This window comes from Carassius gibelio, chromosome B4 (assembly GCF_023724105.1).
Source record: "Carassius gibelio isolate Cgi1373 ecotype wild population from Czech Republic chromosome B4, carGib1.2-hapl.c, whole genome shotgun sequence".
Classification (NCBI taxonomy): domain Eukaryota; kingdom Metazoa; phylum Chordata; class Actinopteri; order Cypriniformes; family Cyprinidae; genus Carassius; species Carassius gibelio.
This window is the reverse complement of record NC_068399.1, coordinates 10,649,925-10,669,575: the sequence shown is the minus strand read 5'-3', so window position 1 is coordinate 10,669,575 and position 19,651 is coordinate 10,649,925. Positions and strand designations below refer to the sequence as shown.

The 19,651-nt window shown below is 35.1% G+C and overlaps 1 protein-coding gene across 1 annotated transcript in view; it reads right to left on the bottom strand.

Moving 5' to 3' along the window:
* Positions 1–19,213, bottom strand: part of tafa5a (TAFA chemokine like family member 5a) — a 162,847-nt gene extending 143,634 nt beyond the window's left edge. The window contains exon 1 of the mRNA XM_052555290.1: positions 18,480–19,213. Within this exon, the coding sequence (XP_052411250.1) occupies positions 18,480–18,591 (112 nt within the window). The 5' untranslated portion in view covers positions 18,592–19,213. The remainder of the gene's footprint in view (positions 1–18,479) is intronic.
* Between the last annotated feature and the right edge of the window lie 438 nt (positions 19,214–19,651).

Here is a 19,651-nt window from a genome sequence, read left to right as displayed (position 1 = left end):
ACAACTCAGGTTTACTGGATATATATAACACATTCAAGAACAGGAAATTATCTAAAATGTTCATTTACTTGCAGTGGTATTTAACATCTTAACATGTTATATTTACCCCTCAATGCCTGTAATGCTTTTTTCTGGGTCAAGGACATGATGGGTGTTTCTTTTGTTTGGGGAAACAGTGGAAGTCAAAGTTTGTTCTCTATCCAGAGTCTTCATTAACTACACTCTCCTAATGCCACAATGTGCGATGGGATGCCTGCACGGTATAAAATAATGATCCCCTTGGCTACATCCTCCCAGGGTGAAAGAGCAGATGAGTCATGAGCTTAGTAAAACCAACCGAGAATCAATTCAGGTTAACGTACAAGTTTTCATAGAACCAATCTGAGCCAGTTTCCGATAAACTATTGAAGCAGCGCAGACACAAATCCATAAATGTTTTTGTTGTAAGAACTGTTAGCCCTGGTACTCATTCTGGAGAAGTCTTATTTCCAAGAAACCCATGCCTTTTTATAACTTCATATGACGTCTAGACAAACTTCAAATGGGATTTTGTAACAAACAGCTAATAATTGAAACCGTGATACGTGACTAACCATGTTTGTAATTTCAAAACAATACACAGTGCTTGGAGATGCATACAATTAATGTGGCCTATTTAAAAGCATTTAGTTTAACATTTAAAAAATCATGTTTGTTGAGTATTGACATTTATAAACAGTGCAGAAATGCATTTGGCTAATTATTTTTGTAATCTCACAGTTTAAAGGTAATTTAAGAGGCAGCTTTTAGGTGCAACACTGAGTGATTATAATTTGCTGTTGATGTGTGACACCCATGCTTCCCCACTCTTGAAAATCAGAGTGTACCATCTATTCATTAATAGTTCCGCATTTTAAGATCATTTCTCTTTTTTTAACACAGTAAACATGATAAACTCAGTAAATGCTGGATAGTGGTGGCCCATCTAAAATCAATGGAGCATTCTCACTACTAGATCTACATGAGGTCATTAAAGTCACAGCACTATTGGAGAATAAAGACTGCTTGAGGACTTTGAAAAGCAATCGATGAGAAGTAACTCCTCCAATATTGTTTCTGCAGCAGCATTGGAGTGCTAAGTTGATGAAACAGATCCAGGGGTCCAGCGAATGACTTTGATGAAACATCCATGACAGTTCGAAGGATGGGCTTGAAGGATTTGATAAGTCTTGCCTCTCTCCTCCTGGCTGGACTCAAAAGAGCGTGTAATCAATCATCCCGATCTAATTTTGGAGTCACACATGGGGGGTTAGCCGAGACCTATCCTTTAAAGAAGGGGACCGAGTTGATGGGACACATCAAGGCTGTGTCCTGGCCAGACAGACCAGATGTGTTTACTCAGCCCTGCCCGCTCCCTTTTCTGGCTGTGATCATGTTGCATGCTGGGAAATCCTGCTTGGGCCATTATCAACACAAGGCCAGGTGCATCCTGGGAGATTCAAGCCAAGCCTTTATCACAGCCAGGGAGGAGGCAACCAAAGCTGGAGGATCAGAGGTGCCCCGGTGCAGGGACCTAGGCAGAGGCATCTGTAGGGACGCCGCAGTCTGCCACATCAAAGGTTTGTGGAGCCAGAGGTACTGGGCTGGAAATATAAAATCTGGTCAAAAGAAATACACTAATGGCCCAAATCTATTCCAACATGGCTTGTGGTCAGAGGACAGTCATGTGCTGAACATGTAGCATGGCTATAATGATATTGTTGTCAGTGGTAAAAAGTATTTATTAGAACCTATAGCTCTAACCTATACCGAAACTGCACTGATATACAAAACTAAGACAAAAACTAGCCCAGGTAACATTTCACACCTTAAGATCAAGAATTTTAATAGTTTAAACATTGTATTTTATTTAAACTGTATGGTATTTGCAATGCATAATGTTGTATTTGCACTGCGTTTAATATATATATATATATATATATATATATATATATATATATATATATATATATATATATATATATATATATATATATATATATATATATATATATATATATATATATATATATATATATATATAAACTCTAGGATCACTTATTCAAGTAAATACAGTTGCAATAATGGTAATTTAATGACAATCATCAATGAGAATAAATAAGTACAATTGGGGTAAATTGATGATGTGGATAATTAAATTTTTCACACAATTAAAGTTTCAGTTTGTCAATTTTAGCAGCATCTAGCAGCGAGGTTGCCAACGTCTCTGTCTCCAGCTCACCCCTCCCTTTAGAGAAGCTACGGTGGCCGACATAGGCAAAGATGTCATTGGTAAAGACACCAGAGAGCAATGAGATATACAAAGGTAAATTAAGGAATGATATTTACTTAATTATTAAGTAAATCAATGTTATTGCAAATATTAATGTACTTGTTCATAACTGTGTCAGTTTTATTTGCAAGAACAACAAAGTAAGAAGACATGCTCTGTAGAGCTGTTTGATCGTTTAGGGCTCCTGTACAAACATGGTGGTGACTTCCATGTAAGGGGACTCGTGGTATATGTAGATAGAAGTTGCTCAATCTAAGGTAATAAAAAACATAACGGTTCATTAAGTAAGGTCTTTATAAATCTCTGAAAACATAGTTATGTATATTATAGTGCATTTCTGCCAACAGATCTTTGTAAATAGTACACATTGCACCTTTAATATAAACAATCAAAGAATATAAATTGCAATCATACATATTATACAATTATACAGTACATTCATGTAGAATTTTGATTTTGGTCTGAAATATGACCTGGACATGTTATTGACATTTTTTTTTTTTTTTGCTGCTCACTCACCTCAACTGTGAGGAAAATGTATTTCAATAAAAGAAAACACAGAACAGTAGCAGTTTCTGGAACAATCAACAGTGTTAAGTGCCACATGAAGTTGGAGGAACTGCAAAAATAAAAAAATAAAATAAAAAAGGACTTTATCGCCTGAAGGATCAAATGTGCACATTCTCTCCTCTGACTCAACCAAACCTGTCTCGTTTTCATCAATATGCAAAGCACACAAGTTTGTTCTCAAGGCAAGCCATAAAATAGAGGCACAAGTGACACCGCCAGAGTAGGAAACCATCTCAGTGGAGACAGAAGTCTGCCGCTGGGTCTGTAAATGAAAGGGAAGATAATAATTGGGCCTTGGCTGCCATTTTCCTTTCTACTGCACTTAGTATTCCAGTCTTTCGACAGCAAGTGATTTCTGTGATGGCAATTATTGTGACCGTTTAAGCTACTGAACTAAGCACATTAGATCTGGGCTTGTTTGCTACATACTGTAGAAATGTGAACTGTTTGTGGTGGCTGATAAATCATTATGAAGAGATTGAAATGTCGAGGAGTGGATTGCATGTGGTGCCAAAAGGAGAAGCCTGCCCAACTGGCACTGCCACTTTCTTAATAGAATCCCTTTGTTAATACCTTTGACTAAAGGCATCTGCAGGAGAATTAGGCCATGCTGAGCAGTGAATTTCACTCCGGTTTCTCACACTGTTAAACTTAAACCAATAGCTGCAATCAGTGTCTTGGCTTTAGTGATTCACCCCAGAGAATGGTGCTTAAAATGTAGGTTAAATTAAACCTTTTCCCACACGGTTCACTAAATATTGGCAAAATGATAAATGAATGCAAAGTGGATTAACAAATTATTATTCTTTCCTTTTGCAATGTACACAATATGAGTAGGTGCATCACAATAGTTACCAGAAACTCAAGGAAAGTACATATAACATAAACATATGGTGATGTGTTTATTTTTTATTTTTCTTTATTTTTTTCTCTACACATGTAGTTCATTGTATTATTTTCTCTTTATATTTGCAATGTAAAATAAATACAAAACACATTCTGCACCATATTTACCTATTGGCATGTCTTTCTAAATAACATACAACCTAATATAAGGCAAGATCCTATATCTAGCACAATATAAATGGCTTAAAAATAAAATCTTTACCATCTGACACATTTCCACCACTGCATGTAGCCTATACAGTATACCATCTTACCACCCAGCCCTGATCTACCATGACCCATTTCTATGAATACTCGCTTTCCAAGGTTTCTCTAACACTCACATAACACTCCTTCCATACCGCCCCCTATCTTTCATTGATCTTCCATTGGGCTCACTTAAACTGTAGATGTCTCTTCACATTAGTATGGGATTGCATACATTTTCTTAGAATTCAAGATTGCTCCCTTTCTGTTGGGAGCCAAGAGGTGACCCTGCATTATACATTCTAGAATAAAACCCTGACATATCTGCATTAAAAGAAGAATATTAGTTTAAATATAATTCCCATGCGGGCAAAGTGCATTCACAGAGCCTGAAGTTTGCAGTCTTTGTTCTGCCTAAATTGGGTTTGAAGCTGCTAGCGCAGATCAGGCAGGCAGGTAATCCCAGAATGCAAATTGCTTGGAAAAACCTATCTACTGCATCCTTTAATAAATGAAAGAAGTTTTCAAAAGGGTCAGGACTCCCATGCTCCCAAGTTTACTGTGAGTTTAATGGGATTAGAAAAGCATGCAAACTCACCATCTTTACTTGTTTGCGATTACATAAGTATTGAGGGGGGATGGGGGTTCTGCAGTCTTTGTATTTGTTCAAACACTGCCAGATTTCTTCTACATGCCAAAGGAGCAGTTTAGCTACATTATTCAGAAGCTGCGAGACTCCACTTTGGCATGCCTCAAAATTTAACTCAATTATACCAGGCTAAGAGAGAGTGGGACACAATAGACTAGCTGCAAGGCGTGCTTCTGTGTCTACAGGCTGAAATTAAGTGGCTACCACTAGCAGATATACTCAGTATAAATCCACAGCAGATTGATTCTACACAGGCATTTGCTTCTTCTGTCAACATAGACCCGAGTTTATTCAAAAATGTAATAACTAAACAAATAAAAATGCAATATTTATAAGCACAGATGGACAAATTACATTTGACTCCATATCTAAGGCTGCTCCATTCCTAAATTTTCAAAGTTTGGAAGAATGAGTAAATTATGACAAATACTGTATTCCATTAGTTGGATGAACAATATCTTTAGACCAAGGAAAATAAAATAGCTTTTCAATTGTCAAACCACATACTTTGTTCCATTTTTTGAGTAAAACACGTAGGGTATTTTCCCAAGGTGATGCAATTACAATTCCCATTTGTCCGTTTAGACAGATTGACAGATGTCTCTTTACACCCTTTACACGCTTTACAAAACAGAAGGGTATATAGAACAGGCAAAGTGGAAAAGCTTCCTCTGAGCTCTTTGCTTTTAAAAAATAACAGCCATTTTGGTTAAAAGGGCTGAACAGAGAGCCAGTGATGTATAACCAAGACCTTGCATTTAATTAAGCTGGCCTCTTCCACTTTTCTGCAAGCATGCATAATCATTTCATACACCATGATATCATCTGCCTAATGCGCTATTTTACCATACAGTTAAACCTGGGCGATAAATCTCGCCCAGCTTTCTTTTAATAGATGCAGGCTGAATAATGTGTGCATTAGATTACTGGTCCAGCATTGTGTGTGAGAGGAAATGCTTTACGATGATTAGGGCCACCTCTCCCAGCGGACAGCATCTTCATGCCCCTGCTGAGCTCCCGACCAATTGTTTATTTCATTTATTCTGCATAAGATAATGCATTCGATGCACAACACACATGAATATCTGCATGTGAAATGCACCCTAGCACTGCACAAGTAAGGGTTTGCCCAGCTTTCTAGTTTAATCCTAAATAAGTTTTTTTTTTTTTTTTTTTTTACGTTGCATGACATTGCATGACAAATTATATTGTCTTGTAGGTCAAGAATAGACAACACACTTATCTCTGCTTCCTTCAGGCATAGCTGACATTTATTTATTTATTTGCATTTGTGCTCCTGCAAAGGGCTTTGTTTTCAAATGTGTGGTAGGCATGCTTCCTCGTATTATGGTAATTACAAAAAAAGTCATTCTGTGGCAGTTATTAACCCCTGAAATTCTATTTCACGTTTTCTTTCAACACTCATTATTTTGCGATATTGCCTTAACATATCACGCTGGGCCACGGTCGCAAAGTGCTCCACCGTCCTGCTCATAAATTTCTAAAACAGTGCAGATGGATTTGTTAATTACCACTTCTACATCAATCTTCTTCTGTGGGAAGAATTAGCAAGGAATAGCATCCATATTCTGATCTCCCCATGACTTAAACAGATTATGAAAGATGTCAAAACAGCCCCATTAATATTAATGAACACCAGCTCAAATTTAACAGTGTGGTTGAGTAGTTTACGCTCTAGCATGTACATGTTGTACATGTCAATCAACAGTGTTAAAATGTATATGAAAATATAAACATACATCATACATATATCTCAGTGTAATTGTTTACTTTTCTCATTCTTGACTTTTCTAGTTCTGCAATGTCACAAATGTTAGTTAAAAGCAAACATTACTGTATTCCATGTCTCAATTACTGTGAGCTCATAAAAGCTGCATGCTTAATAAATGTACATACGTTATAAAAATGCTTAAATAATTCAATTGTAGAATGCCACAGGTCAGAGCATGTCAGCTTCATTTTACGTCAACTATCAGTTACAAATGGTGACAAATACTAGCATTCTAAAAGATATTTTTATATTCTTTGTTGGATCTTTATGTGTGTGTGTGTGTGTGTGCAAAGGGTATGTAAACTTGTGAGCAGAATTGTGTTTTAGTTTTCGAAAACACTAGCCTAGAATCTCTATAAGGGTGACTTTAATTATTCACAAATAGTGCTACAATGTTACATTACTAAGCACTGAAATATTATAAGGCTGAAGAAAATTTAAATAAGCAGTCACGTGTAAAGCATGGCCTCCAGACCTGTGCTAGAGCTCTATGAAATCCAACCAGTGTCTGACTACTGACATTGACAAATTAAGTAATTAAATTTATGCAATCTTTGTGCATGGTTAGCCTTTGGATGCTGCCAATGAATGCAAAAACTCTGGAGCGGGCTAGTTGAGATATTAGATTTCTTCTGAACTGACAAATCATGGTCCCACCATATGCATATTTAAATTAAGATAACAGAAGATTTCAATGCACACTGGCTGTCAAGCTGTTGGAATCACTTCTATAAAGAAAAATACGCACATTGTTTACAGTGGCAAGAATATTAGTTTCATATAGCACAACCTACCGAACAGTTCATAAAAAGTGTATGAGATAAATCAGTTTGAGGTCGTTTAGCGCGGAGTAAATTCAGTTTGTCCTACAGATATGAATAATAGCTCAAATTTTGTGTTGAGAAGAAGTATGCAACTTTTTTAAGCAGCTGGACTGATGATTTTCACTTGGCAGATGGATATGAAAACTCTGACAACGCTTTTAACAGCTATTTAAAGTTTTGTGACTTCTGAAAGTTGCAGCACAAAAGCAAGGTTTGAAACAGAATATATTAAGGAACACATTAATTTTCCTTCCAGCATCGTATAACATGTTTTAACAAGATCGGTTGTTATAATGTAATGACTACTGCAACCCCCAAGTGCCCCTCGTATAATTCACATGCATGGCAGTGATACAATAGAATCTTTTACACAGCGGTGCTCAGAGGAGGGTGGAAAGAGACAGTCTTAGCCTCGGGAACCTAGAAATGAGGCTTAACAAAGTCATGTCTTGTGAGCATGAATGTATGCTGGAATTACACAGCTTCAGTTGAACAAATATCTCTGGGGTTCATTTCCGCTATTGCTAGGGGTTGCCAGCCCTCGTATAATAGAGAGTCCCATATTTAAGAAAACAGAAATGTGTTCTACTTGTCCCTGTTTTTGTGTCTTAATACTGTGGATGATACATTATTAAATTGCTTCTGAATTAGATTCATGAACTGTAAAAATGTAAAATGACCAATTAGTAAGAAAAGCAAATGTTGTAATAGGGTTCTGAAATCTAGACACCTACCATTGGCTATTTAAATGGCAACTCTTGACAACAGGATTAGGGAAGATGAAGGCAAGGCAGCCACTATTCAGGCCTGTTTACACCAAGACAGATATTTGCCGCTGAATTTGGCCAAGGACCGCTCTGGAGAGATTACCACACACTAGGCTCACGGGGAAAAAAACTGTAGAGGTAAGCCAAACAGATTTAGAATTTTGGCTTTTGCCACATTCAGAGTGTGTGCGGTCTGTGGGCGTGATGTCCGAGGCTGAGACTACATTCTGTTTGTCTGTTTTTATATTTATTTTTTGGTCTGTACGGACAAAACAAATGCCAAACATTCATGCTGGTCAAAACATGCCTTTATTCAGTCCACCTTGAGTCAGTTTCTTGTGCAATTTGCTGATGAAACGTTTTCACTCTTCATTGTTTGGTATTTTAATTAAAAAGACTAACACAGAGATAACTTTAAAGTTGAACTGTAATGTGTCCATCTTTAATTATTTATGTATTGTCTCATTTAGTGTAACTGAATATGAGTGTGTTAGATCACATTAAAATTCCTTTATTTCTATAACAGATGGCAATATGCCACTGAGCTAAAAACACTTGCTGCAGCTCTAACACTCTTCACATAGTATTAGTACACTCTCTCCTATCTTAACTCTTCGCGCTAATATACTTCCTGACATGTCTTCTCTTCTCTTCTAATGGGGTCTATCTTGTGTCTATGTTGGTGACTGTAGTTTGATTTCGCCTGGCTGATGGCATCCATCACAGTCCATTTTGAGTGTTGTGCAAAAGTAGTTCCTCTGGCTCAGTGGTAGAGCATTGCGTTAGGTCACAGGTTCAATTCCCAGGGAACACACATAATGATAAAAAATGTATATCCTGAATGCACTGTAAGTCACTTTGGATAAAAGCGTCTGCTAAATGCATAAATGTAAATGTAAAATGCATAAATGTGCATCACACACTTCCATCACTCTGCTTTTGACACTGACCATGGGCCCGATCCTTACTAGATATTCTTGCTCCGTTTCAAAGAGTTTTATACTTACTGTAGGCAGTGTTTTAAGCCATCATAATATATTTCTAGATGCAAGAACTGTTAATATAATTTATAATAATATAATTTAATATAATTTAAATATAAACAAAATGATTTTTTTTTTTTAAATGACTTTCTTTATTGCCAGCATCAAATGTATCATTTGTGATCCAGACGAACCAAGAATGCATCAACAATAAATTGAGTTTAGTTTATTCAATAATATGAAATATTAAATAGAAATAATTTGATTCTAAATGAAATGCCCAATAGTTGCATGTGCAATGACATTAGAAACATGCTTCTGTCAAATTCTATTGATAACAACTATGTGTCTAAATGTCAGGCCCTGTCCAATACACAACCTCACTCCTCCCGGTCCTCCTCTGAGTTTACACTTCACCACATCGACTGCTAGATTGGTTATTAGTCTGCTGTGAAGTCTTCAGTGAAAGCTTCGGGAAAAGGGTTCATCAAGGGTGCATGGCAGCTACAATAGAGGCACTCTTGAGTATGCCACTGAAGCCTAAAATGACAAATTGGACACCTTAGGATCTTGTGGACCACCAGACCATGAATTCATATCAAGTGTGCCATTTGGGATTGGGCCTTTGTCGAGCCATTTTTACCAACACAAGTTAGAACAGCTAGATGGTACCATAATGTCACTGTAGCATAAAACTTCATGAAGACTGTATCATATATCAAAATAATATAAAAAATCTATCTATCTATCTATCTATCTATCTATCTATCTATCTATCTATCTATCTATCTATCTATCTATCTATCTATCTATCTATCTATCTATCTATCTATCTATCTATCTGCAGTGTTGGGGAAGCTACACTGAAACTATAGCTTGACCAAAGAGTAGGGGAATTCAGTTTGATTGGGAAAATTTTCAAAGCCATTTAAATGACAAAAAGGATCCCAAACTCCCAATCATTTGATTTTGTAAACAAGCAATAATGAAGTACCATATAGTTAAGTAGTTATTTTAGTTATATTAGTATATTGGGTAACACTTAAGAATAAGGTTCCATTAGTTAATGTTAGTTAACTACTTTCGTTAACATGAACTAAGCAAGAACAATCCTTCTACAGCATTTATAAGTCTTAGTTCATGTTCATTTCAGCATTTACTAATGCATTATTTAAAACAAAAGTTGTGCTTGTTAACATTAGTTAATGCACTGTGAATTACCATGAACTAACAATGAATAACTGTATTTTCATTAACTAACATTAATATATACATAATATATATATATATATATATATATATATATATATATATATATATATATATATATATATATATATATATATATATATATGTATGTATGTATATAGTGTGTGTTTGTGTGTGTGTGCGTACTTAAAGAAACAAAGTCTTCAGAGTATGAAAATAGACATAGTGGCAGGATTACTTGAGTCTACACTTGCTAGATGGATGTAGAACAAATGCAGTTGATTCTTAGTCAATAAACTGTACAGTAGGCTGCTGTTTGTTGTGATATATGCTTTCATAAAAAAGTTATATGACAGTAACAAACCCTGTAACTCCGATGATGATGGGATTTGAATGTGTAATCATGTTGTTTGTAGTATGTAAATGTTGCTAATTAGTAATCACTGAATGCTTCAAGTAATGATCAATGACACAATTCTCCACTGAGACGTGCTGCACACTAATCTAGAGTATGGAAATCCATGCACAACTGCTGATAAATGTTGAATTTTAGAATTATATATATATATTAAATTACATTTATGCATTTAGCAGAAGCTTTTATCCAAAGCGACTTACAGTTCGTTCAGGCTATCAATTTTTACCTATCATATATATATATATATATATATATATATATATATATATATATATATATATATATATACTATGAAATGTGTATTTTATCATTGTATGGTATCCTCATTATCATCATCATCATCATGCACAATCCTTGTGCAAAGCAATAAAGCCAAGCTTCACAGTAGGTTGTTTACAATTGCCAAGAATGCTGCAACCTTGAGCAACAATACAAAACTGTGATGAGATCACAAGTGTCTGTATATTATTAGACATCAATGCAATATTGCCATCTGTCATTCTTACTGTATTTCCCAGTATTGTTACGTGCATAGGCTTGCATCTTATGTTCAAAGATTTTCTTAAACTGAATGTCAGATATGTCAAAATACTGTCACTGTGATCTTACTACATCCCATTCATATACAGTAGCATTTTGTGAACCATCAAGCCAGGAAAGATTTTGAATCATGTTTCCGAGATGTCTTGTCAGGCTCAACCATGCATCACAGTCTGGCAGCCTGTTAAGGTTTTGGCAAAAGAAACATTTGCATGATTGAATGCAATTGACTTCCACACAGTTACCTCTTCCCTAACATGCATTTGTTGAGACAGTGCCTTTTCTTCAGACAAGTAAGTACCTATATGACTTCAAGAAAAATCCACCAGCCTTTTTATAACATTTGCATTTTTTCTCCATTTTGTCCTGAAGTCTTTTCTGACTGTTGGAAGTCATTATTTTTATTTTTATTTTCAGCAAATGGTCAGTGTTATCAGGATGTTGTTTGCCTTAGGACGTCAAACAAAATATTATATTATCAGATTTCACCTTTAAAACTCAGATTGAAAAAAAAAAAAAAAAAAAAAAAAAAAAAAAAAAAAAAATATATATATATATATATATATATATATATATATATATATATATATAATTATACAAATAACAATTTAAATTAAATAATAAAAAAAGATTTTTCAAACTGTCACAAGTTGCATGTTTAGTAATGGTTATTAGGTTTTGTTTTTTGTTTGTTTGTTTATTCTTTGCATACAATTTTTTTATAATTTTGGTAAAAGACTTATGAACTCACAAACTTAAGGTATGTGGTAAGCCTTGTTTTTTTGTTTTTTTTTTACCTTAAATGACATATTATGTTATATGAAACGTTAAAAAAGGTGAATAGGTTGCCTGTACAGCTTTTAAAAAAGTAATGGGACAATAGAGTGTACCTTATTTGTAAAAAGTTAAATTAGTGTAACATGTTATTCCCATGTCTGTTTATAGCGGAGCGGCACATTTTTATCCATCTGTTTCAGTCTTACTATCTGCTTCTTTCTCTTCCTTCTTTTTTATCTTTCATCCACTTCTCAACCGTGTTTCCACCCCAGACATTTCCTGTCACAGCCCGTGAGCGACCACGCGTTGATGGAACCCTCCAGGAATTCAAAACGCTAGGGTGGCATTTTCTTTCAAGCAATTGGTTTCCTCAATAATAAAGAAGTGGAGTCATTTTAACAGCACGCTGCAAGTATGTTAGTAGTCTTTCCTGTCTTTCAATGCCCCTAAAGCAGTGTGTGTGTGTGTGTGTGTGTTTGGGGTTACAACTGATCATTAAAATTCACACCCTCATCGTTACATCAACCAAAAATGGAACCAGATTGTTAGCAGTGTGCACGTCCCCTTAAATGAAGAAGACCCTTGTGTGAAATGTCAAAAGTGATGTTTTATGCATGCTACTGTGCCTATTAAAACTAATACCAAATTTAAATTAATTTACGGTTTAACAAACAGATTTAAACAGCAATTAGTGATCAAATTTATGACAGCCTGGAGGACACGTCAGGCAACCGGGGCAAGTTATTAATAAACACTAAGCATTCATTCATTCATTCATTCATATGAACCAGTACTGTACCATCACGTCAGAAAAGTTTTCTGCTAGCCATCAAATCTTTGATTTTCCACAGACTGTTAGATTTTTCTGAAGATCCAGCTATTAAAAAAAAAAAAAAAAAAACACTTTTATGATAATTACAACCTTAATTACATTTGTAGATCGTAATGTTAAGTACCGTAAATTAAAAGTGAACAATGCAAGTGAAAACATTCTCTGTTATCCGGTCAAATAAGCAGACTGTAACTAACTACTGTATAGTATCCAACACAGTAAATGTGAAAACAAATAGATTAATTTCAAGAAACCATACTCAGTAGCAAGGCCGGCCCAGGCTCTGTTGGTGCCCTAGGCGATATTTTTTATTTTTCTAAACTTTACTATAACATAACGTAACGTAACGTAACATAACAACATAACATAACATAACATAACATAACATAACATAACATAACATAACATAACATAACATAACTACTAATAAGTATTAACATAAGTAGTAAATAAATTATGATAATAAATAAAATGGAGATGTTAAAGTGCCTTAAGCATAAACATATTTTATGAGTGAATCGGTTAAAATACCCTATTGAAGGGACCAGACATGAGCTACTCCCACAACTATGCCTACAGTGACAAGTACTAATTATAACATAGGGAAATACGAGCAATACGAAATGCCTAAAATAGTCTAACAGACAACAAAGGCAACAAAATAAAGGCTACATTTTGTAGTATATTTGTACATGTTAGCCACCTAGCTGGTTAGTCTAATTAGCATAAATACTTTTAATTTTGTCCATACAGTGGAAAATGACAGACTTAAACTTAATTATGTAATTTCAAGAATGCTAGATTATAGTCCTTATCATGGTCTTTTTCAAAAGACACTTTTTTTGGGAGAACTAAAAGCAAGCAGTAATGTTTAGGGTTAGAGCTAAACCCGGTAGGAAAGTGGATCTCACGAGCCAGATTTAGGATGACTGCTCTATATTGATTTTTTTTTTTTTCTGCTCCTCTTTTTTTATTTTTTGTCACTTCCAGCCTTCTGCCACTTAATGTTTTATTTTTATTTTTTTATTATTATTCTTCTTTAAGAGCACATAAATGGCAAAAACATTTTAATTAATGCATTATGGTGATGTATTATATTTACATCATGATGCAGAAAGTGTTTAAAATTAGTAAAACATGTTATCAAGTCTTAGGACCTTTCTTTGATGTCAGCTTAATTTTATACTAACATTATGTTAATCAGTTTGATGATCGATCAGTACTAAAATGATGTTAATTGTCAGAAATTCTTTTGCGTAATATATTTGGCTAGGAGCACACAATGGTAATGTTGTGCCCTAGGCCACTACCTATGCCGCATATGCCACGGGTCGGACCTGCTCAGTGGTATGATACAGCTCCAGTATGATATAGTTCCAGTCGTTCAACAATGCTTATCAAAATTTAAATGTGTTACATGCATTTTAACTTTGCAAAGATCCCTGCACAAAAGTGACGACTATGGACAAAAAACCTTGTAAGTCCTTGGAGCTGATAAAATATTCATCCATAAAGATGCCTTCATTTCTGTAAGAGTTTCATGATGTGCTTACTAGGCCAGTATGGAATCTTGACAACTCCACAAGCCCACGTCTTTACCCTTTGATGCGGACAGTGGTGAAATTGCTCAAGCAGTGGAAAAGGCCATCGGGTAGCTTTTAAATAGCCAGGAACATTATAATGACTAAATGCTTATTGTCCCATATAATACACTATTACTTTCTTTCTTTCTTTTTTCTTTTTTTTTTTTTTTTTTTTTTTTGCTTTACAACCAAAACCTTCAGCATTATGATCAAATTGGAGTCTTAAATTACCAAAAATGGCTTCTGTTTACACCCTTAATGGTTTTGATAATGACCACAGACTGAGAGTGTTGAATTTGTGCATTTGTGAATTTTAGAGCAATGTGTCAGACTACATGAGCTGTTACCATGGGGGATGTGTGAATGTGCTGCATTGCATTGTGGGATGCTTTCAGTGGGCGGGGCTATGGCAATGCGGGTCGGGCCTGTAGCAGGTATGATTCATCAGGGCACATAATTGACCCTGTGGGAGGTGTGATGGAGGAGGAGACTTTGGTGGGCTCATCTCTTTTTTTCTGCTCTCCGTTTTTGTTTCCTGTTTTCCTGTGTTAGCTTGCTTTCTATTAGTATTTCTTCTTCTTCGTCATCTTTTTTTTATCATTTATTTAATTTATTGTTAGCACACACACTAACACACTCATAAACTCGAAGCTCCATATGCTTTCAGCACCATCTGATTTTAAGGATGGTCAGGCTGTCAGAGCATTTGCAGAAATGCACAATTATATATAATATAATTAAACATTATATATATATATATATATATATATATATATATATATATATATATATATATATATATATAAGGTGTATATGACATATTGTATAAATATAACATTTACATTTAATAATTTAGAAGACAATTTTAGCAAAAAGCGACTTACAAATGAGCACAACAGAAGCAATCAACAAAAACCAACAAAGAGCAACAAAATGCAAGTGCTATGACAAGAATCAGTTAGCCCAACACAGTACATGTACCAAGGTTTTATATATATATATATATATATATATATATATATATATATATATATATATATATATATATATATATATATATATATATATATATATATATATATATACATATATATATATGTCCGTTTTAATTAACTGATTAAATTAATTTAACTAAAAACGTGTTTTCTTTACCATGAAAGTGAAAAGATGAAAACTACTATTTTCTGTTTCAAACTTTCACATAGCATTTTTAGGTTATAATAACATTAAAATCTCAAATCCAGATTTTGATTTTCAAAGATTTATTATAAAAGTTTTCCCAAAATGCAATAAATCCATTGAATATTTTTTTTTTTTTTACTGTTAAAAATACATAAAGTAAGTTGATCCACATATGACACCCTCTTCATCAAAACTAATCTTATAAATAGCTCACGTTTCTTCCCCAACGCAGAAACCACCACAGGTTCATCAATGCTGTCAAAGGAAACCTTTTTTTTTTTTTTTTTTTTTTTTTTACTGCTTTCAGTAAATGTTTACAATGCGTGGAATGGTGCGCTGTGATTGGCTGAGCGGATGTATCGCATTCGTAGAGAAGGGAGGTTTGTAAAGTTAGGAAGAAAACTGAATAACACGGCGGATATCGCATTTTGCGTAGAATACATTAATGATTTTGCGATAATATATACACGCACACACACACACACACACATTCAAAGGAAACAAGTAGATGGGATAGAAAAGAATATAGAAAGCATAGTTTTTTATTTTTTTTTAGATAAACAAGAAGTTAGAAAAAAAATGAGATTGCAAATGTAGAGTCTCGTATAATATTACAAATAGCAGTATAAATAAAGCTCAATATAAATATTTCATACTGTAGTTGTACTTAGAATATGATGATGATGATGATTAGTAGCTACTACTCTCATTAACAACTTGCATCACTATGTATCAATCTTCCCCCGTTATATTAATTCATTGTTAATACAGGTTATCAGGGTATTAAGTAAGAGTCTTCCTCTTTCCTTTATTTTTTTTTTTTTTTACACCTTTTGGAACACAAGTTAAAACAATGCATATGTGGCTCTAACAAAGAAGAAAAGTGTGTCGAGTAGCATCCAGAGGAGGGAGCCAGCGGACAGAACAAACCCCTCTCCATATCATTCATTAAACTGTCATTACAAACAGACTTTGTCATCATATAGTGCTTGATATTAATTTGTATAGCTGCAGTACAACATGCGTACCATTCTGCTATTGCTAAGCTCAGCTAACCATATATTTCCCCTCCCTGTTGCTTTCTGAAACAAACACAATCTTCTGTACAAGGATGACATTTGTAGCGGATACTTTGAAGATATTTTGCTGTGAGATGCTAATATAAAGAGGCAGCGGCTGCATGACTCACTAGTGGGAATGCAGACCTAATTTCGGTTGTGTTTGTGCATTCAAGGCTCGCTATAAATAAACAAATCAACCAACAGAACTTGGTTTGTGTCCCTGCGTTTATGTTTTCAATCTCCTCTGCGAGTAATACCACCTCGAGCTGTGAGATGCCAGTCTGGGGTCTTGACAGCAACTCAGACATAGATGTCGTGCGGTGGGCAGCCCATCTAGATGAAGATTAATATCACAGACAACAAGCAGGTCGGGGCAGAGCTGCAGAAGCTGATTTGCTCAGATAGACAGAGAGAAACAAAGCCACTGCCCCCCCCCCCCCCCAACACACACACACACACACATTAAAAAAAATATAATAATAAAAAATAAATAAATAAAATAATAGACTGCTAAACACAACAAGCATCTAAAACATTGACTGTAGCCAAACAGAGAATAAATCATGCTATCACAGGAGATCAATTGAGTTAATGCAGAAATATCTATGCACATATTTACATGTTTATCAGCTCAGAAGAGAACAGAAAATAAATTCTACAATTCTAGACATACAATTCAGATGTGTGACTGTCTGCTTTTGCATTTAATATATATATATATATATATATATATATATATATATATATATATATATATATATATATATATATATATATATATATATATTAAATGCAAAAGCAGACAGTCACACACACACACACACACACACATATATATATATATATATATATATATATATATATATTTTTTTTTTTTTTTTTTTTTTTTGTGTGTGTGTCTTCTGGTGCAGTCATGTGGACTTCTACCAAATTATTAACTACAGAAAAAATAAGAATGAAACCTGTCCTAAGTGAGTCAAAGTTTTCAATAAAAAGACACCATCTCAGCAAAAGTAATAAATCACCTGAGCTTTTAATTGACTCAGAACAGATACGTAGATAAACTAAATTGGTTTCACATAACAGTTTTGTTACTAATGTGAAAATGGTCTGAATACATCCTAATTTTGCAACTATTTGTAGTACTAAAGTGGTCTCAGATGGAAGGTCATTTTTTTACTTTAGAATTTAAGGTCTGTAAAAAAAATTAAAACAATTGTAAGATTTTAAATACCTTAGAAAAGATTGTAATAGTGATGTGTATATACACGACTTCCCTTGCCCTTGTGTGTTCAGGTTACAATGTACTGTATGTATAAACACCATGGACAGACCTGATTTTGCTGGGAGGTTTCAAGATATCAATCATGTCTGTGCGCTTACGAGAGGGGTTGTGTGAGTTTGCCTTTGCATGTCTCTGTGTTTGAATAAAGCATTTATGACTGCTTGTGGATTTATTTATTTATTACATCTTGTCCTTGCAATCGGATGAAGCGATCTCTTTCTTTCTTTCTTTCTTCTTCTTCTTCTTCTTCTTCTTCTTCTTCTTCTTCTTCTTCTTCTTCTTCTTCTTCTTCTTCATTTTAGTAATGTCTGTTAAGTTCAATACTGCACCATATTATAATAAGATCCAGCAGGTATATTTCTAGATCATAAATACACGTTCCCTGCCCTTGAGTAGCAAGTAAAATATATATGTGCGGTCATGTCTAGGATATGCTTTGGCAATTCCGTTTTCATGAGCTCTGGAGGATCCATGATTTTGTTTGTAGGTGTGTATATAAGAGTGAGTGACACGACAGACACTATACGTTATCCTTAAGGTCACATCAAAGAAGTGTTACACATCCTTTACACACGCAGAAGCATCGCACACACCGCAAACTCACCGCAGTATACGATGAGAAGCGCCGTCAACAGCAGCACAGCCCAGAAAGTTGTCGACATCCTCGGCCAGTTAATCGCATCCTTACGCTTAATCGATCTGACCGCCGGAGCCATGGAAACGCGTGTCGTGAAATCGGCGATAAATTCAGCGTTACAAACCCTCCCGTCCTCTGAGGAAACGTCTTTCTCCACGAGTGATTCTTAAAAAAGACATTTTGAAAACAGACCGCTCATTTCCAAATCCCCTCAGTAGTCTTTAAGTCCGGTAAATCGAAAATAAAGTCTCTAGTTGATGCGTGATCGAGTCAGTGTATCCTGGGAAACGGATAATCCAAAAACAGGAGCGTGAATTCAGATTTTGTCATGAATATTAAACTGTCCACTGCACAGTGTCCGCCACGTCAAAGCTCTGTACATAAAAAGGAAAATATACTTAGTAAAGATTAAATTATTTACGTCGAAACGCTGTGAGAACTAGCTGAAGAACTGCTCAGTTGGTCTGTGAGGACGTGTTTGATTTCTCTCAGACTCCTAGAGAAAAGATCCCATATCAAAGCGTCTGGATTTGACAAAATATTCGCTAAGAATGGATCGATGTCCCGATAAAGAGACGACGAGGAACATAAAGACCTGTGAGCAGATGAAATGGAAAGATCTAGAGAGCTCTGAAGCTGCGCAGACCTACATGAAGTGAAACTTCGTGCCGCCTCAACTTTTACTTACACGGCATACGAGCGACGACGCGAAAAACCACAACACTCCCGTTTTATTTCAGGAACCTGTTTAATCTGGCATTGCAGACATCGTCCTTGATTACAACTGGAACGTTCTCCGTTTGACGCGTCAAGCTGGAGAGCAGACGTTTAAACGGTGTTTTAATTTGGCTTTCATATTATTTTACCCCACCACATTTTCCCCCCTTTATCTTTTATTTCATGCATCAGTCTCGTATGCTGCAATTCGTGACGAATGGCTAAAATGTTTTACACTTGGGTGCGTGTGCGTGCGTGCATGCGTATGTTTAAATACAACTTAAAATAAATAAATAAATAAATAAATGTCTGCAAAAACTCAGAGCAGAGGATATCGTCTGGGAACCTTTCAGCACCAAAGGTCTGGACAGCTCCCACTCACACTATTGTCTTAATAAAGTGGCCGTATTAGGGATCTTAGT